Source organism: Nerophis ophidion, linkage group LG12, assembly GCF_033978795.1.
Source record: "Nerophis ophidion isolate RoL-2023_Sa linkage group LG12, RoL_Noph_v1.0, whole genome shotgun sequence".
Classification (NCBI taxonomy): Eukaryota; Metazoa; Chordata; class Actinopteri; order Syngnathiformes; family Syngnathidae; genus Nerophis; species Nerophis ophidion.
In genome coordinates, this window is record NC_084622.1 from 51,373,497 (window position 1) to 51,400,521 (window position 27,025).

At 41.3% G+C, this 27,025-nt stretch overlaps 1 protein-coding gene across 1 annotated transcript in view; it reads right to left on the minus strand.

Annotated features, from left to right (window-relative positions):
• LOC133563538 (reelin-like) overlaps positions 1–27,025 on the minus strand; it is a 311,302-nt gene that overhangs the window by 28,082 nt on the left and 256,195 nt on the right. Inside the window, exons 43-51 of the mRNA XM_061917708.1 lie at positions 22,837–22,987; positions 22,491–22,749; positions 18,777–19,026; positions 18,525–18,693; positions 11,818–11,958; positions 7,387–7,564; positions 7,124–7,317; positions 2,366–2,616; positions 2,113–2,267 (exon numbers count right to left, since the gene is read on the minus strand). Of these exons, the coding sequence (XP_061773692.1) occupies positions 2,113–2,267; positions 2,366–2,616; positions 7,124–7,317; positions 7,387–7,564; positions 11,818–11,958; positions 18,525–18,693; positions 18,777–19,026; positions 22,491–22,749; positions 22,837–22,987 (1,748 nt within the window). The remainder of the gene's footprint in view (positions 1–2,112; positions 2,268–2,365; positions 2,617–7,123; positions 7,318–7,386; positions 7,565–11,817; positions 11,959–18,524; positions 18,694–18,776; positions 19,027–22,490; positions 22,750–22,836; positions 22,988–27,025) is intronic.

Here is a 27,025-nt window from a genome sequence, read left to right on the forward strand (position 1 = left end):
CAATAATAAATAAATTACTTCTTAACATTAACGCAACTTCTTGAACATAAAAATGCATGAGAATGTTTTATATTTTGAATGTTGTTTTTAACACTGTGATTACAAGTGGAATTATTCATTACTTATCGTATTAAGCAATGTCAGCTCAGATTTATCCGAGAGCCAGATGCAGTCATCAAAAGAGCCACATCTGGCTCGCGAGCCAAAGGTTCCCTACCCCTGTGCTACACTTTGTCCTGGTCGTCGTAGCGGTAAGCTGTTTCTGTTAGCGTTAGTTATTTCCAGTTTTTCTGTTTGCTATCCACTCGCTTCCATGCTGAAGTTCCTTTTTGTTTTTCTAGCTCCCAGTGCTAGCTCCCTTAGTTGGTTATTCCACCCACGTGCGTGCTTTTTGTTGGTTCTTGTTTAGTTTTAATTAGGGTCCGTCAGGCCCATTGCCAAAGGACTCCACAGGAGTCCTTTGGCAATGGGCCAAGGACCCTATTGAAACTGTAACGTTTCATTATTATTATTAGGGTCCGCCAGGCCCTTTGCAAAGGACTCCACAGGAGTCCTTTGCAAAGGGCCAAGGACCCTATTGAAATTATTATTATTCTTTATTATACCGCACCATCGCACCCTAATTTGACCCCCTTAACATGCTTCAAAACTCACCAAATTTGGCACACACATCGGTACGGTGGACCTTCCCAACCTATTAAGCAACCAAACCCCAAAAATGAAAATTGCGCGCTAGCGCCCCCTAGGAAGAGACAAAAAACCAACTGCTTGTAACTTCCGTTAGGAATGTCATAAAGACATGAAACAAAAACCTCTATGTAGGTCTGACTTAGACCTACATTTCCAATTGAAATGTCTATACCTAAAATCAACAGAAATTTTACAAAAACTAATTCAAAGCAAAATTTTCGCAAAAAATGCTATTTTTGCCTCTTTGAGCTCTAATTTGACCCCCTTAAAATAATTCAAAACTCACCAAACTTGGCACACACATCAGGACTGGTAAAAATTGCGATCTAATAAAAAAAACAAACCCGAAAATTAAAAAATGCGCTCTAGCGCAATTTTTGAATAAAACACAGACAAAACTGCTTGTAACTTCCAGTAGGAATGTCGGACAGACATGAAACAAAAACCTCTATGTAGGTCTCACTTAGGCCAACATTTTAATGATTGACATCCTGCAGCAAAAATCAACAGGAAGTTAAAAATTACGCCTTCAAAATAAAAGTTTTGTAAACACCCGTCACCTTTATTCAAACTTTATCTCCTCTGAGCCCGTTTTTTCGTTTCGGCTTCAAACTCACACAGGAGAGACTTTGAACCCTTCTGATTAAAAGGTATTGAAAGAGTTTTGATAAGTTTTCCGGTTTGGATTTTACGCGCCTTCAAAAAACCCCTGCGCAAATTTTCCTAAAAAAATGCCATTTTTGCCTCTTTAAACTGTAATTTGACCCCCTTAAAATGCTTCAAAGTGCAAGTTAAAGCTCTACTATGCAAAGCAAAAGCCATTTATCAACAACATCCAGAATCGCCGATCTGTAATTTCACCCCCTTAACATGCTTCAAAACTCACCAAATTTTACACACACATCAGGACTGGTGAAAATTGCCATCTAATAAAAAACCAAACCCCACAAATCACAATTGGGCTCTAACTCCCCCTAGGAAAAAACCCAGGCAAAACTGCTTGTAACGTCTGTTAGGAATGTCGTAGAGACATGGAACAAAAACCTCTATGTAGGTCTGACTAAGATCAGGGCTTGAGAAGCGGCCGCAGCAACCAAAGGCGGACCCGACCAACGCTGCTTGCAGCTTTAATTAAATCATGTCTTCTTATCCAATGCCTGCCTCCTTCTCTGCATCTTGGGGTTCCACAACAAATACCCTTGACACTAAAAGGGCATTAATGGGAGGGAAAAAGAAGTAACTAAATAGTTACTTTTTCACAGTAACGCATTACTTTTTGGGGCAGGTACCTGAGTTACTTTTGAAATAAAGTAACTAGTTACTGTAACTACTTGCTGGTTTTCAGTAACCAACCCAACACTGGTAGTCATGTGTTTTATGACATTGCATTGTCTCCTTTGAAATCAACTAATCTAATCTAACCTTAAACTGCATGACCCAGCCCTTCTCTGGGATGATGTCATGCGTGACGGCGTAGACCTCTCTCCCATCGGCGCCGCCACACACCATCCCTCCGTCAGGCGAGCTGCAGAAACGCTGCACTGAGCAGTCCTCGGAGAACAACCAATGATCGCTGACTATTGACAGTGAAAAACAGAGAAAACAAGACCTTCAGTTGGCTGTCAGAAGACTGGAAGAAGTATCGGTATTAGCGGGAGGCTGGACTGTGCTGTACCTATCGGGGCCTCCTCGTGCTCACTCAAGTCACTCATCGGTCCGGAGGTCTCATCGGCCGCAGCTCTCTCGTGGTTGGGCAGGGCCAGGCCGCCAAATGTGTCGGAAATCTGCGCACGCGTGTCGGAACCGGCGATGAGGACATTGTCAAGAGCCCAGTCACTGTGGTCGACGCCATCGTGCTGAGGCTGCCACCAGCGCACACGCACTCCTTCTTGGCGAGCAGCAGGGGGTAGCAGAACATTAACAAACCTGTTTGGAGGACATTTTTCATTTTAGGCTAAATTGGGTGTCCATGAAAAATGTGTTCCTTGTTTGCAAATAACTCGGTGTGACACTTTTTTGTGCTTAATGTTCAGGTGGTTCCTCCTAGTTTCCCAACTTAAGAGTGTTTTGAGATAAGAGCTATCTTTGAGCTAATTGTTATGCTTTAAGTCAGGGGTCACCAACATTTTTGAAAGCAAGAGCTACTTCTTGGGTACTGATTAATCCCAAGGGCTACCAGTTTGATACAAACTTAAATAAATTGCCAGAAATAGCCAATTTGCTCAATTTACCTTTAAAAAAATTAATAAATACAAATAATAATAAATAAATATATATGTATATCTATACATATAGGGCTTCACGGTGGCAGAGGGGTTAGTGCATCTGCCTCACAATACAAAGGTCCTGCAGTCCTGGGTTCAAATCCAGGCTCGGGATCTTTCTGTGTGGAGTTTGCATGTTCTCCCCGTGAATGCGTGGGTTCCCTCCGGGTACTCCCGGTTCCTCCCACCTTCAAAGACATGCAACTGGGGATAGGCCCCTCCCACCTCAAAAGACATGCACCTGGGGATAGGTGGATTGGCAAGACTAAATGGTCCCTAGTGTGTGAATGTTGTCTGTCTATCTGTGTTGGCCCTGCGATGAGGTGGCGACTTGTCCAGGGTGTACCCCGCCTTCTGCCCGATTGTAGCTGAGATAGGCGCCAGCGCCCCCCGCGACCCCAAAAGGGAATAAGCGGTAGGAAATGGATGGATGGATATATACATATATATATACATATATATAAAAATGGGTATTTCTGTCCGTCATTTCGTCGTACATTTTTTTTCTTTTTACCGGAGGTTTTTTGTAGAGAAAAATGATGAAAAAAACACTTAATTGAACGGTTTAAAAGAGGAGAAAACACACAAAAAAAGAAACATAGTTTATCTTCAATTTCCACTCTTTAAAATTCAACCGAAAAAAATTAGAAAAGCTAGCTAATTCGAATCTTTTAGAAAAAGTTCAAAAAATAATATATGGAACATCATTAGTAATTTTTCCTGATTAAGATTAATTTTAGAATTTTTATGACATGTTTTAAGGTTAAAATTCACGTTGAAATAAGATTTATATTTGATTCTACAGATTTTCTAGATTTGCCAGAATATTTTTGGGGAATTTTAATCATAATAAATTTGAAGAAATATTTTACAAATATTCTTCATTGAAAAAACAGAAATTAAAATGAAGAATTAAATTAATTTTTTATTATTATTCATTACAATAAAAAAAAATATTTACTTGAACATTGATTTAAATTGTCAGGAAAGAATAGGAAGGAATTTAAAAGGTAAAAAGGTATATGTGTTTAAAAATCCTAAAATAATTTTTACGGTTGTATTTTTTCTCTAAAATGTCTTTAAAAAAGTTATAAGAAGCAAAGTAAAAAAATAAATGAATTTATTTAAACAAGTGCAGACCAAGTCTTTAAAATATTTTCTTGGATTTTCAAATTCTATTTGAGTTTTGTCTCTCTTAGAATTAAAAATGTTGAGCAAAGCGAGACCAGCTTGCTAGTAAAAAAAAAAAAAAAAAAAAATAGAGGCAGCTCACTGGTAAGTGCAGCTATTTGAGCTATTTTTAGAACAGGCCAGCGGGCGACTCATCTGGTCCTTACGGGCGACCTGGTGTATGCTGGCACCGCGTTGGTGACCCCTACTTTAAGTTGTGCACAAAAAATTGACTAACAAGCATCCCTGCCATTAGTTGGTGTCACAAATGTCACAGTCAAACTCGTAAGGTCCGCCCCAAAAATGTAGTCTCACTCGCTAGCATTAGCTTATAGCTCGAGATATACAGAACAGGCCAAGTTTGGACACACCTTCTCCTCATTCATTGCGTTTTCTTCATTTTCATGACTATTTACGTTGCAGATTGTCAATAAAGGCATGCAAACTATGAACGAACACATGCGGAGTTATGTACTTAACAAAAAAGGAGAAATAACTGAGAAAATGTTTTAAAAAGTTAAAGTACCAATGATTGTGGTGAAATTTGTCCTCTGTGTTTGACCCATCCTCTTGTTCACCTCCTGGGAGGTGAGGGGGGATTTAACCCCCAATTCCAAGCCTTGATACTGAATGCCAAGCAGGGAGGTAATGGCTCCCATTTTTATAGTCTTTGGTATGACTTGGCCAGGTTTTGAACTCACAACCTACCCATCTCAGGGCGGACACTCTAACCACTAAATCAGTGGTTCACAATCTTTTTTCAGTGATGTACCCCCTGTGAACATGTTTTTAATTCAAGTACCCCCTAATCAGAGCAAAGCATTTTTGGTTGAAAAAAAGAGATAAAGAAATAAAATACCGCTGCTCCTTCACATCGAGAGGAGCCAGATGAGGTGGTTCGGGCATCTGGTTAGGATGCCACCCGAACGCCTCCCTAGGGAGGTGTTTAGGGCACGTCCAACCGGCAGGAGGCCACGGGGAAGACCCAGGACACGTTGGGAAGACTATGTCTCCCGGCTGGCCTGGGAACGCCCGGGGATCTCTCGGAAGGAGCTGGACGAAGTGGCTGGGGAGAGGGAAGTCTGGGTTTCCCTGCTTAGGCTGTTGCCCCCGCGACCTGACCTCTGATAAGCGGAAGAAGATGGATGGAGGGATGGAAATAAAATACAGCACTATGTCATCAGTTTCTGATTCATTAAATTGTATAACAGTGCAAAATATTGTTCATTTGTAGTGGTCTTTCTTGGACTATTTGGAAAAAAGATATAAAAATAACTAAAAACTTGTTGAAAAATAAACAAGTGATTCAATTATAAAGATTTTTACACATAAGTAATCAACTTAAAGTGCCCTCTTTGGGGATTGTAATAGAGATCCATCTGGATTTATCAACTTCATTCTAAACATTTCTTCACAAAAAAAGAAATCTTGAACATCAATATTTATGGAACATGTCCACAAAAAATCTAGCTGTCAACACTGAATATTGCATTGTTGCATTTCTTTTCACACTTTATGAACTTACATTCATACTTTGTTGAAGTATTATTCAATAAATATATTTATAAAGGATTTTTAAACTGTTATTAGAATATTTAAAAAAAAATCTCACGTACCCCTTGGCATACCTTCAAGTACCCCCATTTGAGAACCACTGGGTTAGAGTGTCCGTTGGAGTGGTAATTATAGTTTATTTTCTTCAAAATAGCCACCTTTTGCTCTGATTACTGTTTTGCACACTCTTGGCATTCTCATGATGAGCTTCAAACACACCTGTGAAGTGAAAACCAATTCAAGTGATGACCTCCTGAAGCTCTTGGAGAGAATGCCAAGAGTCTAAGAAGCAGTAATCAGAGCAAAAGGTGGCTATTTAAAAAAAAAAAATTAGAACCGGCATAGCTCGGTTGGTAGAGTGGCCGTGCCAGCAATTTGAGGGTTGCAGGTTTGATTCCCGCTTGTGCCATCCTAGTCACTGCCGTTGTGTCCTTGGGCAAGACACTTTACCCACCTGCTCCCAGTGCCACCCACACTGCTTTAAATGTAACTTAAATATTGGGTGTCACTATGTAAAGCGCTTTCAGTCACTTGAGAAAAGCGCTATATAAATATACTTCACAATATTAAATGTTTTCAGTCATTTCAACTTTTTTTGTTAAGTACATAACTCCACATGTGTTCATTCATAGTTTTGATGTGACAATCTACAATGTAAATAGTCATGAAAATAAACAAAACCCATTGAGTGAGGAAAATGACCATGAATTGATTAACGTGGACCCCGACTTAAACAAGTTGAAAAACTTATTGGGGTGTTACCATTTAGTGGTCAATTGTACGGAATATGTACTGTACTGTGCAATCTAATAATAAAAGTTTCAATCAATCAAAAGAAGGTGTGTCCAAACTTTTGGCCTGTACTGTACATGTTTTCCAACCAAGGGAAATATTTTCACTGAAACACTTGGGAGAATAGAGTCCTTAAAGTGTAAAACAAAAGCACAACGTTGTAAAAGGTGCATTTTTAAGGCATTTAAAGTTTGTAAAGAGTTCTTCTTTGGGTTAAAACAATGTAGAACATGATTGGTGACTCAGAGAAATCAGTATTGAAACATCTTCAATTTGATTTAAGCCCTTTGAGACATTGGTGATTTAGGGCTGTATAAATAAACATTGATTTAAAGTACTCATAGGCATGGGCGATATATGGATTTTATCGATAAATTGTCTTGCATAAACCGCAGGAGCTTTTATTTCCTAAAAGATACAATTTAAATCAGGTCTATTAAGCATAAAAAATATTATTCAAATTTGAATGTTGCTCAGAGTTATATGTAGTGTGTGCAATGTTGTTTCAAAACTAGTCTTTGAGCAATGAAAATAAAAAATATCTCTGACATTTGTATTCATTAGTTTCTTTAAAAAGTATGAAAAAATGTAATTTGAATTTTTGGGCAGAAAAATCAAAGATTTTATTTTGAGGCCCAGACTTTAGTTCTCACCCAGGCTTGGTGTACAGATCATAGAAGATCTCAGTCAGCAGACGCCAGTGAATCCCTCCGTTCAAGCTGAACTCCAGGAGCACGCCCTGGTTACGGTTGCTAGGTGGGATCATGCAGCCGTACATGAAGTAGAACTGGATGAACTCTGCGTCGGTCAGGTTGAGGTCCACTGTCACCAACTGACGGCTACAACTCTGCAAAGAACGACAGGTGTTGACACCTTCCGCCAGTAACCAGAGGAAGGAATGAGAGCGAGTACTTACGCCGCTGAAGTGCAGAGCAGCTCCCGAGGCCACAGCCCCGCACACGCTGCTGAGCTTACCACCAGTCAGGGTGTGCCAGTGGCTGAGAGAGGGAGGCCGGCTGAAGCTGTCCTTCAGTTGGGAGGGCAGTGGAGACACTGGCTCCTCACAATACTCCCCACCCCAGTCTGGATCACACCTGATGGAGAAAGGTTAGGCTGTGCTTGAACAAAACCCCAAACAAGTGAAGTTTGCACATTGAGTAAATGGTAAAAAAAAACAGAATACAATGATTTGCAAATCCCTTTCAGCCTATATTCAGTTGAATAGACTGCAGAGACAAGATATCTAATGTTTGAACAAGTTACTTTTTGCAAATATTAGCTTATTTAGAATTTAATGGTGGCACGGTGGGAAAGGGGTTAGTGCGTCTGCCTCACAATATGAAGGTCCTACAGTCCTGGGTTCAATCCCAGGCTCGGGATCTTTCTGTGTGGAGTTTGCATGTTCTCCCCGTGAATGCGTGGGTTCCCTCCGGGTACTCCGGCTTCCTCCCACTTCCAAAGACATGCACCTGGGGATAGGTTGATTGGCAACACTAAATGGTCCCTAGTGTGTGAATGTTGTCTGTCTATCTGTGTTGGCCCTGTGATGAGGTGGCGACTTGTCCAGGGTGTACCCCGCCTTCCGCCCAATTGTAGCTGAGATAGGCGCCAGCGCCCCCCCCCGTGACCCCAAAAGGGAATAAGCGATAGGTAATGGATGGATGGATGGAGAATTTAATGCCTGCAACATGTTTCAAAAAAGCTGGCACAAGTGGCAAAAAAGACTGAAAAAGTTGCAGAATGCTCATCAAACACTTATATGGAACATCCCACAGGTGCGCAGGCTAATTGGGAACCGGTGGGTGCCATGATTGGGTATAAAAACAGCTTCCCAAAAAATGCTCAGTCTTTCACAAGAAAGGCTGGGGCGAGGTACACCCCTTTGTCCACAACTGCGTGAGCAAATAGTCAAACAGTTTAAGAACAATGTTTCTCAAAGTGCAATTGCAAGAAATTTAGGGATTTCAACATCTACGCTCCATAATATCATTAAAAGGTTCAAAGAATCTGGAGAAATCACTGCACTTAAGCGGCAAGGCTGAAAAACCAACATTAAATGTCCGTGTCCTTGGATCCCTCAGGGGGCACTGCATCAAACAGCAACATCAGTGTGTAAAGGATATCCCCACATGAGCTCAGGAACACTTCAGAAAACCACTGTCAGTAACTACTGTTGGTCGCTACATCTGTAAGTCCAAGTTAAAATTCTACTATGCAAAGCCAAAGCCATTTATCAACAACACCCAGAAACGCCACTGGCTTCACTGGGCCCGAAATCATTTAAGATGAACTGATGCAAAGTGGAAAAGTGTTCTTTGGTCTGACGAGTCCACATTTCAAATTGCTTTTGAAAACTGTGGATGTTGTGTCCTCTGTACCAAAGAAGAACAGAACCATCTGGACTGTTATAGACGCAAAGTTCAAAAGCCAGCATCTGTGATGGTATGGGGTGCATTAGTGCCCAAGGCATAGGTAACTTACACATCTGTGAAGGCACCATTAATGCTGAAAGGTACATACAGGTTTTGGAACAACATATGTTGTCATCCAAGCAACGTCTTTTTCATGGACGCCAAGCCAAGCCACATTCAGCACGTGTTACAACAGCGTGGCTTTGGAGTAAGAGAGTGCGGGTACTATACTGGCCTGCCTGCAGTCCGGACTTGTCTCCCAAAATTTGTGGCGCATTATGGAGCATCAAATACCACAACGGAGACCCCGGACTGTTGAACGACTTAAGCTGTGCATCAAGCAAGAATGAGAAAGAATTCCACCTGAAAAACTTCAAAAATGTATTTCCTCAGTTCCCAAACGTTTATTGAGTGTTGTTAAAAGGAAAGGCCATGTAACACAGTGATAAAAATGCCTCTGTGACAACTTTTTTGCAACATGCTGCTGCCATTATATTCTAACTTATAATTATTTGAAAAAAAAATAAGTTTCTCTGTTCGAACATTAAATATCTTGTCTTTGCAGTCTATTCAATTCAATATAAGTTGAAAAGGATTTGCAAATCATTGTATTTACACAACTTTCCAACTTCACTGGTTTTGGGGTTTTGTAATTGAACGTCCTATGAAGCCGACAAGTCAGTTGACATTTTAGTGGGACAATCACAGCAGAAACACAAGTGTGGTACTTAAACAAACACACAAGTGTGGTACTTAAACAAACACACAAGTGTGGTACTTAAACAAACACACAAGTGTGGTACTTACACAAACACACAAGTGTGGTACTTAAATAAACACACAAGTGTGGTACTTAGACAAACACAAACACACAAGTGTGGTACTTAGACAAACACACAAGTGTGGTACTTAAATAAACACAAATGTGTGGTACTTAAATAAACACAAATGTGTGGTACTTAAATAAACACACAAGTGTGGTACTTAAATAAACACACAAGTGTGGTACTTAGACAAACACACAAGTGTGGTACTTAAATAAACACAAATGTGTGGTACTTAAATAAACACACAAGTGTGGTACTTAAATAAACACACAAGTGTGGTACTTAGACAAACACAAAAGTGTGGTACTTAGACAAACACACAAGTGTGGTACTTAGACAAACACACAAGTGTGGTTCTTAGACAAACACACAAGTGTGGTACTTAGACAAACACAAACATACAAGTGTGGTACTTAGACAAACACACAAGTGTGGTACTTAGACAAACACACAAGTGTGGTACTTACACAAACACAAACACTCAAGTGTGGTACTTAGACAAACACAAACACACAAGTGTGGTACTTAGACAAACACAAACACACAAGTGTGGTACTTAGACAAACACACAAGTGTGGTACTTAGACAAACACACAAGTGTGGTACTTAGACAAACACACAAGTGTGGTACTTAGACAAACACACAAGTGTGGTACTTAGACAAACACACAAGTGTGGTACTTAGACAAACACAAACATACAAGTGTGGTACTTAGACAAACACACAAGTGTGGTACTTACACAAACACAAACACACAAGTGTGGTACTTAGACAAACACAAACACACAAGTGTGGTACTTAGACAAACACACAAGTGTGGTACTTAGACAAACACACAAGTGCGGTACTTAGACAAACACACAAGTGTGGTACTTAGACAAACACGCAAGTGTGGTACTTAGACAAACACACAAGTGTGGTACTTAGACAAACACAAACACACAAGTGTGGTACTTAGACAAACACACAAGTGTGGTACTTAGACAAACACACAAGTGTGGTACTTAGACAAACACACAAGTGTGGTACTTACACAAACACACAAGTGTGGTACTTAGACAAACACACAAGTGTGGTACTTAGACAAACACTAACACACAAGTGTGGTACTTAGACAAACACACAAGTGTGGTACTTACACAAACACAAAAACACAAGTGTGGTACTTAGACAAACACACAAGTGTGGTACTTAGACAAACACACAAGTGTGGTACTTAGACAAACACAAACACACAAGTGTGGTACTTAGACAAACACACAAGTGTGGTACTTAGACAAACACACAAGTGTGGTACTTACACAAACACAAACACACAAGTGTGGTACTTAGACAAACACACAAGTGTGGTAATTAGACAAACACACAAGTGTGGTACTTACACAAACACAAACACACAAGTGTGGTACTTAGACAAACACTAACACACAAGTGTGGTACTTAGACAAACACACAAGTGTGGTACTTAGACAAACACAAACACACAAGTGTGGTACTTAGACAAACACACAAGTGTGGTACTTAGACAAACACAAACACACAAGTGTGGTACTTAGACAAACACACAAGTGTGGTACTTACACAAACACAAACACACAAGTGTGGTACTTAGACAAACACACAAGTGTGCTACTTAGACAAACACACAAGTGTGGTACTTAGACAAACACAAACACACAAGTGTGGTACTTACACAAACACAAACACACAAGTGTGGTACTTAGACAAACACTAACACACAAGTGTGGTACTTAGACAAACACACAAGTGTGGTACTTAGACAAACACAAACACACAAGTGTGGTACTTAGACAAACACACAAGTGTGGTACTTAGACAAACACAAACACACAAGTGTGGTACTTAGACAAACACACAAGTGTGGTACTTACACAAACACAAACACACAAGTGTGGTACTTAGACAAACACACAAGTGTGCTACTTAGACAAACACACAAGTGTGGTACTTAGACAAACACAAACACACAAGTGTGGTACTTAGACAAACACACAAGTGTGGTACTTACACAAACACAAAAGTGTGGTACTTAGACAAACACACAAATGTGTGGTACTTAGACAAACACACAAATGTGTGGTACTTACACACAGGAGCTTTGCTGGCAGCGTCCATGACCAGAACACACATCTGGACATCCGTCTCCGATGTAGAGGTTGTCTAGAGCCCAGGTCTGCTGCTTGTCAAAAGGAGCCTGTTGGAACCAGCGGAACCTTGTGGCAGGAGATCTACAACATAGGTCATCACTATGAAAAAACTGAATCCATGAAATGAAAAGTCAAGAGCACAAACAAATGCTGTTGGTAACATGGCTGTCTTCAAATAGTCTAAGATTCGACGATTTGATTCAGAAAAGTCCGATTCAACAATCAATCATTAATGTTCCCTCCTCCCTTTGCACACAGCAGCTGAGTTGGGAGAATAATATGATTGTGTCCATCATGTCTTTTTGAAACATGAGTGAAATATTCCTGTTGTCCAGACTAGGGTTGTACAGTATACTGCTATTAGTATAGTACCACCATACTAATGTATCATACTCTGTACTATTCGTATTCACATTGTGACATTGCTGCTTTTTACCAGCGGAGGAGCATGTTCGGCAGCGCACAATCACAGAGTACCGTATTTTCCGCACTATAAGGCGCACTTAAAAACCAAACATTTTCTCAAAAGCTGACAGTGCGCCTTATAATCCGGTGCGCCTTATATATGGACCAATATCAAGCCACAACAGGTCTCACAACTACGGTAACCAACCGCCCATTTCATTTTCCCTCGTAGTAGAAGAAGTGCGCGGTGCATGCTGGGATATAAGACTGCGGGAGGCGTGCCATTTCTGTGTGTTTATGTAAAGAACCCAAAATGGCTCCTATTAAGAGACACGCTTACAACGCAGAATTTAAAGCCACTACTAGCGACCACGCAGTCTGATAGTTTATATATCAATGATGAAATATTAACATTGCAACACATGCCAATACAGCCTTTTTAGTTTACTAAATTGCATATTTAAATTTCCCGGGAGTTTCGTCTTGGAAACGTCGTGTAATGATGACGCGTACGCAAGACGTCACGGTTTTTTAGGAAGTATGAGCGCTGCACACACACACAGAGCTAAAAGTCGTCTGCTTTAACGGCATAATTACACAGTATTTTGGACATCTGTGTTGCTGAATCTTTTGCAATTTGTTCAATTAATATTGGAGAAGTCAAAGTAGAAAGATGGAGTTGGGAAGCTTTAGCCTTTAGCCACACAAACACACGGTGATTCCTTGTTTAAAATTCCCGGAGGTGAAACTTTCCTATGGATCAGAGCGCGGTCAAGCCAACATGGATCATGACGGAATGTCAACCAGCAGGTTTCGGTGTGAAAATTGTGGTAAAAAGTCGCCTCAGAGCTTGTGCCGTCCATACAGCTGCCGTCGACTCTCCTGAGACATTAGCGTCAACACACCAGTGGAGACACACCTCCGACTATCAGGTACTGTTAAACTCACTAAAACACTAGCAACACAATAGAAAGATAAGGGATTTCCCAGAATTATCCTAGTAAATGTGTCAAAAAACATCAGAATCCGTCCCAATGCAATCGCGTTTTTTTGCAAACTTTATCGTGGATGTTCTCTACTAAATCCTTTCAGCAAAAATATGGCAAAATGATCAAGTATGACACATAGAATGGACCTGCTATCCCCGTTTAAATAAGAACATCTCATTTCAGTAGGCCTTTAAAGGGGAACATTATCACAATTTCAAAAGGGTTAAAAACAATAAAAATCAGTTCCCAGTGGCTTGTTGTATTTTTTGAAAATTTTTTCAAAACTTTACCGGTCTCGGAATATCCCTGAATATCCCTAAATAAAGCTTTAAAGTGCCTTTTTTTCGCTCTCTGCGAAGACACTGGCCATTTCCCTGTGACGTCACACAGTGCTGCCAATGTAAACAAACAATGGGAATACCACAGCAAGATATAGCGACATTAGCTCGGATTCAGACTCGGATTTCAGCGGCTTAAGCGATTCAACAGATTACGCATGTATTGAAACGGATGGTTGGAGTATGAAAGTATTGAAGAAGAAACTGAAGCTATTGAGCGAATAGCTATTGACGCTATTCGTTGCGGACCAAACGATCAGGACTTTCGCATCTTTTGACACTGGATCAACTTAAATCCGTCGATTGGTAAGTGTTTGTTTCGCATTAAATGTGGGGGGAATGAAACGTAATATAGTTGCAAATGCATCTGCAGGTTATCCATACATCTCTGTGCCATGTCTGCTTTAGCACCGCCGGTAAATAGCATGTTAGCATCGATTAGCGTAGCATGTTAGCATCGATTAGCTGGCAGTCAACATCAACAAAACTCACCTTTGTGATTTAGTTGACTTTATAGTTGCAAATGCATCTGCAGGTTATCCATACATCTCTGTGCCATGTCTGCTTTAGCATCGCCGGTAAAATGTGGAGACACTCTGGCACATTCAATGGGGGTCTGGCGGCAGATTTCTTGCCAGTGTTGCAACTTGAATCCCTCCCTGTTAGTGTTGTTACACCCTCCGACAACACACCGACGAGGCATGTCTCCAAGGTTCCAAAAAATAGTAAAAAAAAAACGGAAAATAACAGAGCTGAGACCCGGTGTTTGTAATGTGTTGAAAATGAAAATGGTGGGTGTGTTACCTCGGCGACGTCACATTGTGACGTCATCGCCTCCAGCGCGATAAACAGAAAGGCGTTTAATTCGCCAAAATTCACCCATTTAGAGTTCGGAAATCGGTTAAAATAATACATAGTCTTTTTTCTGCACCATCAAGGTATATATTGACACTTACATAGGTCTGCTGATAATGTTCCCCTTTAAAGTTAAGGCGATCAGTCACACAGTAGAAGACGGGAATAGAGCAGCAGCGAGAAAATTTAACATTAACAGCAGCGACACTGACTCCTTTAATGACGACTTGGACGAGATGCCGTATTCGCACAACTGTTTGATTCCAACACTGAAGAAGAAGAATTTGAGGGATTGGTGGATGAGGAATAACTTAATAAAGTGAGCTTTACATGTTTATTTTGTGTGTTGTGTTGTGAAGTGAAGTGAATTATATTTATATAGCGCTTTTCTCTAGTGACTCAAAGCGCTTTACATAGTGAAACCCAATATCTAAGTTACATTTAAACCAGTGTGGGTGGCACTGGGAGCAGGTGGGTAAAGTTTCTTGCCCAAGGACACAACGGCAGTAACTAGGATGGCGGAAGCAGGAATCAAAACTGCAACCCTCACGTTGCTGGCACGGCCACTCTACCAACCGAGCTATGCCGCTATGTGACATTATCCTTTGAGCAACGTTGAGTTATTGATATATTATTGCTTTGCACTATTTCCAGTGTTACTATATTATGATTGCACTAACCTTTGATTTACCGTAACAGTATCAGACTGTTTTTTACCTGTTTATTGAATCGGGGAAAATAATAAAACAGCTGTTTAATCATTTTGGGAGTGAACAGAGTTGTCAGAACGCTGGTTTGTAATCTATTAATAAAGTTTGACTGACCTATCTGACTGTTTTGTTGACATTCCCTTTAGCGCAGCTCCATCTTAAAGCAGGGGTCGGCAACCTTTTTGGTTGAGAGAGCCATGAAAGCCAAATATTACAAAATGTATTTCCGTGAGAGCCATATAATATTTTTTGAACACTGAATACAACTAAATGCGTGCATTTTTAAGTAAGACCTGTCATGTCTTTGTGATCATGTTCTGTTTAGTTATGTTCTGTTTTGTTTTTGACTCCATTAGTTCCTGTTTTTGCACACCCTGTTTAGTTTTTGTTTCCATGACTACCAATCAGTTCACCTGTTTTCACGACTAACGCACCTGATTTACTTGATCTCATGTACCTGTTGTCAATCACCACGTCACCATTTAAGCCTGCAGTTGCCAGGCAGTCAGCCTGCAGTTGCCAGGCAGTCAGCCTGGCGACATCACCTTCTACTCACCCTCTATCACCTCCTACACACCTATGTCATACATACCGATGATCCATGCTCTTTCTCGGTCCAAGTAAATATTTCATGCCATTGTTTAATGTTCATAGTTCTCCCATTGTGCGAGTTTTAGTTTTCTTAGCCAAGTTTTTAACCTCCACTGAGAGCGCCTTTTGTTTATACCCTTTGTTTTTGTAAATTTTTGAGTTAAGATTAAATATGTCATTACCTTCACGCCATGTCCGTTCCAATCGCTTTGCACCACGGGAAAACAAACCACACCATAGTCCAGGTCTTGACAGGACCAACATTTTTAGAGTATAATAAGTCTCTTATTCTTTTTAATAACATTGTTATTCTAAATGTAACCAATAATAAATATAATACTTCTTACCATTAATGCGACATCTTGGACAGGTGCAATGGAAAACGGATGGTTAGATTAAAATGCATGAGAATGTTTTATAATTTGAACGTTATTTTTAACACTGTGATTACCAGCGTAAATATTAAGTACTTAACGTGTTAAGCAATGTCAGCTAAGACTTATCTGAGAGCCAGATGTAGTCATCAAAAGAGCCACATCTGGCTCTAGAGCCATAGGTTCCCTACCCCTGATCTAAAGGATGCATAACGTAACCCCAGCCTCTACTGTAACATCTATTCTATGCGCCTTATATATGATCAAAATATTAAAATAGGCCATTCATTAAAGGTACGCCTTATAATCCTGTGCGCCTTATAGTGCGGAAAATACGGTAACCGTGTAATACTCTTCCATATCAGTAGGTGGCAACAGGTAGCTAATTGCATGGTAGATGTCGGAAACAGCGGGAGGCAGCGTGCAGGTAAAAAGGTCTCTACTTCTTAAATCAAAAATAAACATAAGGTGAGTGCTGCTAAGAAAAGGCATTGAAGCTTAGGGAAGGCTATGTAGAACAAAACTAAAACTGAACTGGCTACAAAGTAAACAAAAACAGAATGCTGGACGACAGCAAAGACTTACTGTGGAGCAAAGAGGGCGACCACGATGTACATCCCAACATGACATGACAATCAACAATGTCCCCACTAAGTAGGATATCAACTGAAATATTCTTGCAACAGGAAAACACAAAAACAATAGAAAAAGCCATCGAAATAGGCACGCAAGACAAGAACTAAAACCCTACACCGCTGTTTTTTCAACCTTTTTTGAGGCAAAGCATTTTTTTCATAAAAACTTCCAGATGCCCACCCAAGCAGAAAACGTTAGAAAATTAAACTCCACCAGGTCGTCGTGCCTTATTTTGAGTTTGTTGGTGTTTTCCTGTGTGTACTGCTTTAGTTCCTGTCTTACGCTCCTGTTTTGGTGGCCCTTCCTGTTTTGTTAGTGTTTTCCTGTAGCAGATTCATGTCCTCTTTTGAGCGCTATTCCCCGCATCTGCTTTGTGTGAGCAAGCGAGGCTATTTACGTTGTTGCTATCCACTGTTGGTTGCTTTTGCTGTCATCCAGCATTCTGCTTCTGTTTACTTTGTAGCCAGTTCAGTTTTACTTTCGTTTTGCATAGCCATTGCCTTTCCCTTTGGTTCATTTTTTTGTTTTAAGCATTACTTACCTTTTTACCTGCACACTGCCTCCCGCCGTGGTCTGCAAATCATCCTCGTCTCACCTGACACATTTTGACTTTTACAAAGCAGTTAACTACCTGCTGCCAACTACTGACATGGAGTATTACGTGGTTACCCTCCCAAATTTTACGCAGCACAGACACTAAGCAATTGCACATTATTGGAAGATTAATAATTATTGATTTGGCAACACTAAATTGGCCCTAGTGTGTGAATGTGAGTGTGAATGTTGTCTGTCTATCTGTGTTGGCCCTGCGTTGAGGTGGCGACTTGTCCAGGGTGTACCCCGCCTTCCGCCCGATTGTAGCTGGGATAGGCGCCAGCGCCCCCCGCGACCCCAAAAAGGGAATAAGCGGTAGAAAATGGATGGATGGATGGATTTGCACATAAAATATATATTTATATATATATATATTTTTTTTGGTCCTGTCCAGCTTCTCAGGCAAATCATATAGTTGATAATATTTTGTCGACCAATTAGGTGAAGTTGCATGATTTCCCACGGCACACCAGACAATATCGCATGGCACACTAGTGTGCTGCGGTACAGTGGTTGGAAAAACACTGCCCTACACACAGGAAAACAGGAAAAAACTCTAAATAAGTATGGCGTAATGTGACAGGTACTTTGAGACAAGAGCTATAGTGATTATGCTTTAAAGTCATATCCAACAAAGCCACAACGACTTCTTACCGTCAGCTGAGTTTCATTTTTTAATGACTTCTGCTGCCGGTGTGCCTTTGGATTTTTTCAACGCGAAAAATGTGCTTTGGCTCAAAAAAGGTTGAAAAACAATGCACTACTGCATTTGTTTGTTAAAAAAAAACAGATCTCCTTCGCTGATTAAAAGTTCAATTGTATGTGGTATGATGGATGGATGAAGGGAACCACTCCCTCATGACAAACAGCCCCGCCCCCACAGGCACCCCCAGCCAATCACAGTGTCCTGGGGGAGGGGGCAAGGTGACTGATTGGACAACTTTGATCACAGAATCATCACAAGCTTGCTTTGGAACTTTTAACAGGAAGCATCATGAAGGTCATCTGTTTTTCTTAAAAAAAAAACGCGATCGATTCGACGGATTGTCGTCGATGGGGCGTGATCTAAGGAATCCGATCCGACTATGTAAAGCCTAAGTTGTAGACAGCCCTAGTTGGTATGTCGCAGACGCAGAAAGACTCGTAAGTGCTGACCTTGCATACAACGGGATAGGCAGAGTCACACGCCCCCACTTATTGTAGGTGTCAGAAATGAGCAGCCTCTGCAGCGTGTAGGAGGAACAGTCGGGGCTTGTGGGTAAACAGTCTCTCACCACCGGCTGCCATGTCAGACCTAAATCCAGAGAGAACTCCAGCTCCACAGCTAGGATGAGATTAGAAAACACCATCATGTATGCTCACTTGCTCACGGAAACGATCGTAGGTTGTTTTGTTGAAGTTGCTTACAGTAACAGGAGTTGGTCACTGAACAGGAAGCGGAAAAGTCAAACTGGATGAAGGCGTCGGGACCCAAACTGATGTCAGTGCTGACCGCGTAGCGAGTGCTGGACTTTTCGATGAAAGCAAAAGCGGGTCCGTCCGAGCCACAAACCGGCATTCGGGTTCCTCCCGGGTGGAGGAGCCATGAGCGTCCATCGATTGATGAGAAGTCATCTTCCAGAGGTCCCCAGCCACTGGCACTGCCACCCACCACCACCTGGGGAGACAATGGGATATTTGGAAGAAAAATTTTTTAATAATGCAAAATGAACTTTTTAATAATGTTTCAACAGTCATACACCTTCTCATTCAATGCATTTTCTTTATTTCATGACTATTTACATTGTAGATTGTCACATCAAAACTATGAATGAACACATGTGGGGTTATGCACTTAACCAAAAAAAGGTGAAATAATTAAAAAACATGTTTATGTTGTAGTTTCTTCAAAATAGCCACACTTTGCACACTCTTGGCATTCTCTCCATGAGCTTCAAGCACACCTGTGAAGTGAAAATCATTTCCAGTGACTACCTCTTGAAGATCATTAGATTAGATTAGATTAGATTAGATTAGATAGTACTTGATTTATTCCGTCAGGAGGGTTCCTTCAGGAAAATTAAAATTTTCAGCACAATCCCATTCAAGATCAGACAAACATTACAGGGAGACAGAACAGGATCGCTGACGGGTCTGCCGGCTTCCAGCGCCCCATACAAAAAAAAAGATGAGATACAGGTAAACAAGGGGCGTGGGGGAAGGAAGGGAATGGAAGAAAAATATATAAGATTAAAATAAAATAAAAAAATCAGTCTTAGCCTGGGCCCTGGAGAGGGGGTGCAGACTGAGGCCAAGGGAAAAAAACAACTCATAGCCATAGAACACATCCCTCTTCCATGTGTGTAAGAGGGAAACATCAAACATCAAAGAACACAGAGGACATTAAAGACATTAAAGCAGCAGATACAACCAGACACTTCTACTATGAATAAAAAGTAAAAGAAACATATCCACTGTGGTGGCCTCTGCGGTGTTCCACGCCATCGTCCGCTGGGGTGGAGGGAGCATGGCCAGAGACAGGAGCAGACCCAACAAAGCAACCAGGACAGCCCACTCCACTCTCAGCCAGTGTCCAGTCCGCATGGATGAGCGAGGATACGTCCAAGGTGACTGAGGTGTTCGACACCTGCTCACCCAGCCAAGACACCGCGATGCCTCTCCGTCCCAGCGCTCAGTGCTAGCTCCGCAGCCCTGTCCCCTCATCCGCATCTCCTCCAGTCCCGCCAAACCGACTCTGGTGTGGCAGACACCCAGCAGCTGGTCTCCATGGTCAAAAGGCTCCCGGGAGGCAGATCCAGAAGTCCACAAAAAAGCACCACAGAGGTCACGAAAGTGCCACCCTTTGAGAGAATGCCAAGAGTGTCCAAAGCAGTAATAATAATAATGGATTAGATTTATATAGCGCTTTTCTATTGTTCCATACTCAAAGCGCTCACAAAGAAGTGGGAAGCCATCATTCATTCACACCAGGTGGTGGTAAGCTACATATGTAGCCACAGCTGCCCTGGGGTAGACTGACGGAGGCGTGGCTGCCAGTTTGCGCCTACGGCCCCTCCGACCACCACCTATCATTCATTCATCATTCGTTCACCAGTGTGAGCGGCACCGGGGGCAAAGGGTGAAGTGTCCTGCCCAAGGACACAACGGCAGCGACTTGGATGTCAATAGGTGGGAAGCAAACCTGCAACCCTCAGGTTTCTGGCACGGCCGCTCTACCCACTACGCCATGCCGCCCCCTAATCAGAAGCAAGGGTGGTTATTTTAAAGAAATTAGAATAGAAAACATGTTTTCAGTTATTTCACCTTTTTTTTGTAAGTACATAACTCCACATGTGTTCATTCATAGTTTTGATGCCTTTAGTGACAATCTACAATGGAAATAGTCATGAAAATGCATTGAATCAAGAGAAGGTGTGTCCAAACCTTTGGCCTGTACTGTTTATCTGTGTGTGCGTTTTTATATATATCCATCCATCCATCCATCTTCTTCCGCTTATCCAAGGTCGGGTCGCAGGGGGCAACAGCCTAAGCAGGGAAACCCAGACTTCCCTCTCCCCAGCCACTTCGTCTAGCTCTCCCCGGGGGATCCCGAGGCGTTCCCAGGCCAGCCGGGAGACATAGTCTTCCCAACGTGTCCTGGGTCTTCCCCATGGCCTCCTACCGGTTGGACGTGCCCTAAACACCTCCCTAGGGAGGCGTTCGGGTGGCATCCTGACCAGATGCCTGAACCACCTCATCTGGCTCCTCTCCATGTGGAGGAGTAGCGGCTTTACTTTGAGTTCCTCCCGGATGGCAGAGCTTCTCACCCTATCTCTAAGGGAGAGGAGGAAACTCATTTTGGCCGCTTGTACCCTTGATCTCGTCCTTTCGGTCATGACCCAAAGCTCATGACCATAGGTGAGGATGGGAACGTAGATCGACCGGTAAATTGAGAGCTTTGCCTTCCGGCTCAGCTCCTTCTTCACCACAACAGATCGGTACAACGTCCGCATTACTGAAGACGCTCTTTTTATATATATATATATATATATATATATATATATATATATATATATATATATATATATATATATATATATATATACCCTATTTCCTTGATTTGCCGCCGGGGCACTAATTAATTGAAAACCTCTTCTCACTCCTGCGCTTACCAATGGCATGCGGTAAAAGTAAGCATGCGCTAATTACTTTAAAACCTCTTCTCACTCCGGCACTTACCAAAGGTATGCAGTAAATATTTGAGTGTGATGTAAGCTTGGACCTTAAATCCTACAGAATAACTCTTAATCCTTTTCCCTTCATGCAATTTCAAATTACCGGTATTGAAATCAGCCTCCTCAATTTTGAAAATGGTGACAGGGGAGGTGTCACTCGGGACGTCATGAGTTTGACCCGGCGGTAATACTAAGCATGCGCTAATTATTTTGGGAAGTGAGTTTGACCCGGCAGTAATTCAAGGCAGGCGCATACTATATTCCCTGCGGCAATTCAAGGAAATACGGTATATACACACTCATGATTTAGGGCTATATAAATAAACATTGATTGATTGATTGCTGTAACTGTATGCATGTTAGAAATAAACTAATACCTTGAAATTGGAATACTGAAGCAGAATGGGGCCTATAGCTCCAGTTAAAGACGTTAAAATCCATTTTAAATGGCAGACATTTCCATCCCCCTATCCATTTTCTACCGCTTATCACTTTTGGGGTCGCGAGGGGTGCTGGAGCCTACTTCAGTGTGTTTTGCAATGCAAGGGTTTCAAGGTATGAACTGCGTCTAAGAACCAGTTCAACTCTTAGCCCAAAGTACCACTGCATATGTAAAAAGAGGCAACTATAGTGCATTTTAGTGCTTCTTGGAGCCACACACTCTTGTCAGGGACGGAGGTGGACAAACACAGACAATTAGAGTCAGAGCTCTAAACAAAATGTCTTGTTTCCAGTCAGGCTTTCAAACGGTAAATTCCAGCATCACAGCCAGATTTTGAGACACTGAATAATATTGTGGAACATCTGAGACTTGAAAACTCTTACAATATGGGAGCTTTAGTGCATCAAGTGGAAAAAAAAGGTGGTGCATGAGCCACTGTTTTGTTCCTCTCCTGCTTCATGGTACCTGGTCAATCACCCACGGGCTGTAAAACTGTCCATTCTCAGAAGGCTGCCACCAGCGGAGGCGAGTCGCAGCCGTGCGGGCGCGCAGTGGGATCTCCAGGGCTACCAGACGAGCTTGGTTACTGCTGTTGCTGAAGAGAAATTCCTGGAGGAGACCCCATGTCAGACCTCCGTTCAGAGAGTACTGCAGCAAAACGGGCTGGGAGCGAGGGTCCGGTGCTGCCTTACCGCAGCCAAGGCGCAGGAAGAATTGAACAAACCTGCCGTCGACAGACGTTAACGCTTCAGTTTCAGAGCGACACTTTGAGGACATTGTGAAGGAATTAATCATGTTAATCTGAGCGCACCTGGCATTGGACAAGTCCAGGTCACTAGTGACCAACATGCGCAGTCCATCCTCACTGAAGAACAGGTGGTTCCCACTGGACATGATGCCACATTTTCTGGATGGTTTACCACCACTCAGCTGTCTAAAGAGGTCAACATCCACTGCTCCTCCTGAAACCCATTAAAAACACAACATTAACATGAGCAACTCAAACATAACGTTGAAACAACATGATTTTAACTAATGTTGGGTTCTGATGTTGATTTCACCTTTGAAATTTGGTCATTTCCCAACCAACAAGGTGGATCTAACATAGTGGTTCTTAACTTTGGTGGTACCAAACCCCACCAGTTTAAGTTGCGCATTCATCGAAGCCTTCTTTAGTGAAAAATTTAATGTTTTGTTATTAATTTAATCATAATTCATTATTATTAGGGGTGGGCAAATTAGTGCGTTAATTATGAGTTAACTCATCAATCTATTAACGCCGACAATTAGTTTATCGCACATTTGTGTATGTTGTTTACATGCTTTTATTTTGTTAACGCCTTTTCTTAACAAGATGGCGTCGCCCGGCGTGGAGGGGCTCTTGGTAAAGATGGAACATTTGGCAAAAATACCGGACAATTCTGCAAATTTCATGGCTGGCTTACAGCGTGGTCACTCCGGGATCACTTACGACCGCCTGACAATTCTGAATGTGGATAGATCGGGCCGTTTTGGACTGAATGAGGCGTGCTTGCTAGACCGGCTAGCTAGCATGGGAATACTTTGCCGGCTACATCCAGTGGCCTGTGAAGCAGCGGAGTATATGTGTTGTCTGTCTATTTATGAATAATGCAGACGAGGAGTGTTGGCTGAGTTCTTAACGTTTGCTTTCAGAGCGTGCATATCACAACATACAAGATGCCGTCATGGCGACACAACCTATACCGGGCTACCGCCCATGCTCGTCACTCCTGTTGCATGCTGGGTAGGGTAGTTATTTTATTCCCTGGCTCATAACATCACAATATAGTACCATGTATATGATGCGTTCAGTTTATCAAAGCACCAAGCAAACAATTGGAAAATTCCCATCATATCAATTCCTAGATATGGTCATAATTATTTTAAGTGCACTACGCAGAATAAACACAACATTAATAATATTGCTACTATGGATAATTTGATCAAAAATTCCCTAAAACAGCCCACTACCTATAATATAGGTTTTTTAAACATAAGATCCCTGATAAAAAAAATGTTTCTGCGGTTACCTCAGAAATTGCCTGTTCAGATGTTATGATTGTGGCTCAGAGATTTGTATGTAGATGATATTTATTTTCCATAACAAACAGGATAACTTAAATACCCTGGCAGTGGCAATAAGCTTAAATGTTTGTATTTACATTTTTAGAGTTGATTTTCATAAAATATGCTATTTAACTGCTACTGTTTAACAAGGACTGATTTAAATTGTGTTTGCACAACAAATGTTTTGGCGCTTTTGTTCATGTGGGAGAATATTCCAATAAAGGTGCACTACACACTACTTTTGAATTCATTATTGGGCTTTGCGTATACAATGCAGTTAATCGCGATTAATCCGAGAAATAGTGCGATTAACTTCGATTAAAATTTTTAATCGTTGCCCAGCCCTAATATATATATATATATATATATATATATATATATATATATATATATATATATATATATATACACATAAATATTCCATTCATGAATGAGTATATCTGTTCAGTCACTGTGTTCAATGGAGAAGTCTGATCTACAAAATTTGCAAGCACCATACTCCTTCCCCTTCGAGCTGTCCTGGATGAACTGAAATAATTTTTTTCTAATCATTTTGGAACTTGTAAGTGTATTTCTTCTTCTTACTCGTCGTCACCATGTCTCTTGTTCGTTCTTCTGCTTTGTCTCAGTTATGTTTTTGGACATTACTACGTGCCGTAGTTTTGAAGCAATGCATGAAGGGAATCCGGATGTTGTGTGTCAGTGTATTAACGTGCCGGCTGGAATAAACACACGCTGAGAAATAGCTCCGTGTCCGCCTACTTTATGGGTTATAGATAAACCTATGGATTACAGAGACATATATAATAGTCTCCTTTTCAGGTGAGAGAGGAAGCTAAAGGCACGCCCCCGATATTGTTATCCGGGTGGAAATCGGGCGAAATTCTGGAGAATGGTTGCCCCGGGAGATTTTCGGGAGGGGCACTGAATTTCAGGAGACTCCCGGGAAAATCTGGAGGGTTGGCAAGTATGATCTAACATTAGACATCAACGTTGTTTCAATTTACAAATAAAAGCAGATTGCAACGTTGCTTCAAAGTCAGTTTTAAAAAGTATGGATAATCAACGTTGTATCGTATCAATCTATTGTGCCTGCTGGGAACAGTTTTTCAGTGTTTATTTTCCTGTTTTAGTGTTATTTCTGTTCCAGCGCTCTTATTTCTAGTTTCCACTTCCTGTGTGCCTTCCTCATCTGCCACCGAGCGCTGGCTCTCACGCCTGCTCCGCATTGGCAATCAGGACACACCTGTCGCTGGTTGTCAATCAGAGTGTTTCTTTAAATGCCAGTGTTGTCCTTCCCTGGGGTTTGCTTTGTGTGCAGTCCATAGCTGCACTAATTTTTGCTTTGTGCTAAATCAATTATCATATCGCATGCACGCCCTTAAATACAGATCAGCAGGTACGAGAAGGTAAGAAAAGTTGCTTTTGCATAATATTACTAAACAAAACGGCACACAGCATATGTTGAAGCACAGTACAAACCATCAAGCGGTGCGGCTTCATAGCTCACCAAAGTCGAACTAAAACATTTTTGATAATTTTTGAGCGGCGTGTGTTATGGTCTATATTTTCAATGGAACATAGACAATTTTGGTGTTGTTTACTTGAGTCATATAGCAGTCTACATGTATCTCTTATGTGTGACTGCCATCTACTGGTCACACTTATCATCACACCATGTACCAAATAAAGCTTTGAGGTCGGTAAGCACAACCAAAATCATTCCGTACATTAGGCAAATCGGGTTATAAGGCGCACTGTTGAGTTTTGAGAAAATGAAAGGATTTTAAGTGCACCTTATAGTCCAAAACATATAGTATATTAAAGTGTCAGGGTGACTATGTGGGTGTTTTTTAATTTGTGGGTTGTACTTGTATAGCGCTTTTCTACCTTTTTAACCTCTAAAGGCTTAGTGTCCACATGCGTGGACAGAACCTTTTAGCTCTTATTTCTAAAATTGTGTACGCTACTGAAATGCGGTCTTATGGCCACTTATGTGGACACTTATACTGCCATCTGGTGGTGTCCCAAGAGTATAACATACAATGGAATTTGGAAAAAAAAAGTGTAAAAATAAAAATTTGCATGTCACTAAACATGAAGTACACGTTTGTGTACTTATGGACTCAGTACATCATATCAAAAGATGATTTTTAGTTGTTATTCTAAGTAGGGTCCAAAAAGCCCTAATAGCAAAGAGAAATAAAAAAAAAGCATGTAAACAGTTGGGGCCTTAAGAGGTTAAGGAACTTAAAGCGCTTTGACAGTATTTCCACATTCACACACACATTCACTCACTGATGGTAGGAGCTGCCATGCAAGGCGCTAACCAGGACCCATCAGGAGCAAGGGTGAAGTGTTTTGCTCAAGGACACAACGCACAGGACTAGGATGGTAGAAGGTGGGGATTGAACCAGGAACCCTCAGGTTGCTGGCACAGCCACTCTCCCAACCGCACCACGTCGTCCTCCTAAGGCAGTGGTTCTCAAATGGGGGTACGCGTACCCCTGGGGGTACTTGAAGGTATGCCAAGGCGTACGTGAGATTTTTTTTTTAAATATTCTAAAAAGAGCAATAATTCAAAAATAATTTATAAATATATTTATTGAATAATAATTCAACAAAATATGAATGTAAGTTCATAAAGTGTGAAAAGAAATGCAACAATGCAATATTCAGTGTTGACAGCTAGATTTTTTGTGGACATGTTCCATAAATATTGATGTTAAAGATTTCTTTTTTTGTAAAAGAAATGCTTAGAATGAAGTTGATGAATCCAGATGGATCTCTATTACAATCCCCAGAGAGGGCACTTTAAGTTGATGATTACTTCTATGTGGAGAAATCTGTATTTATGAATTTTTTCCCAAATAGTTCAAGAAAGACCACTACAAATGAGCAATATTTTGCAC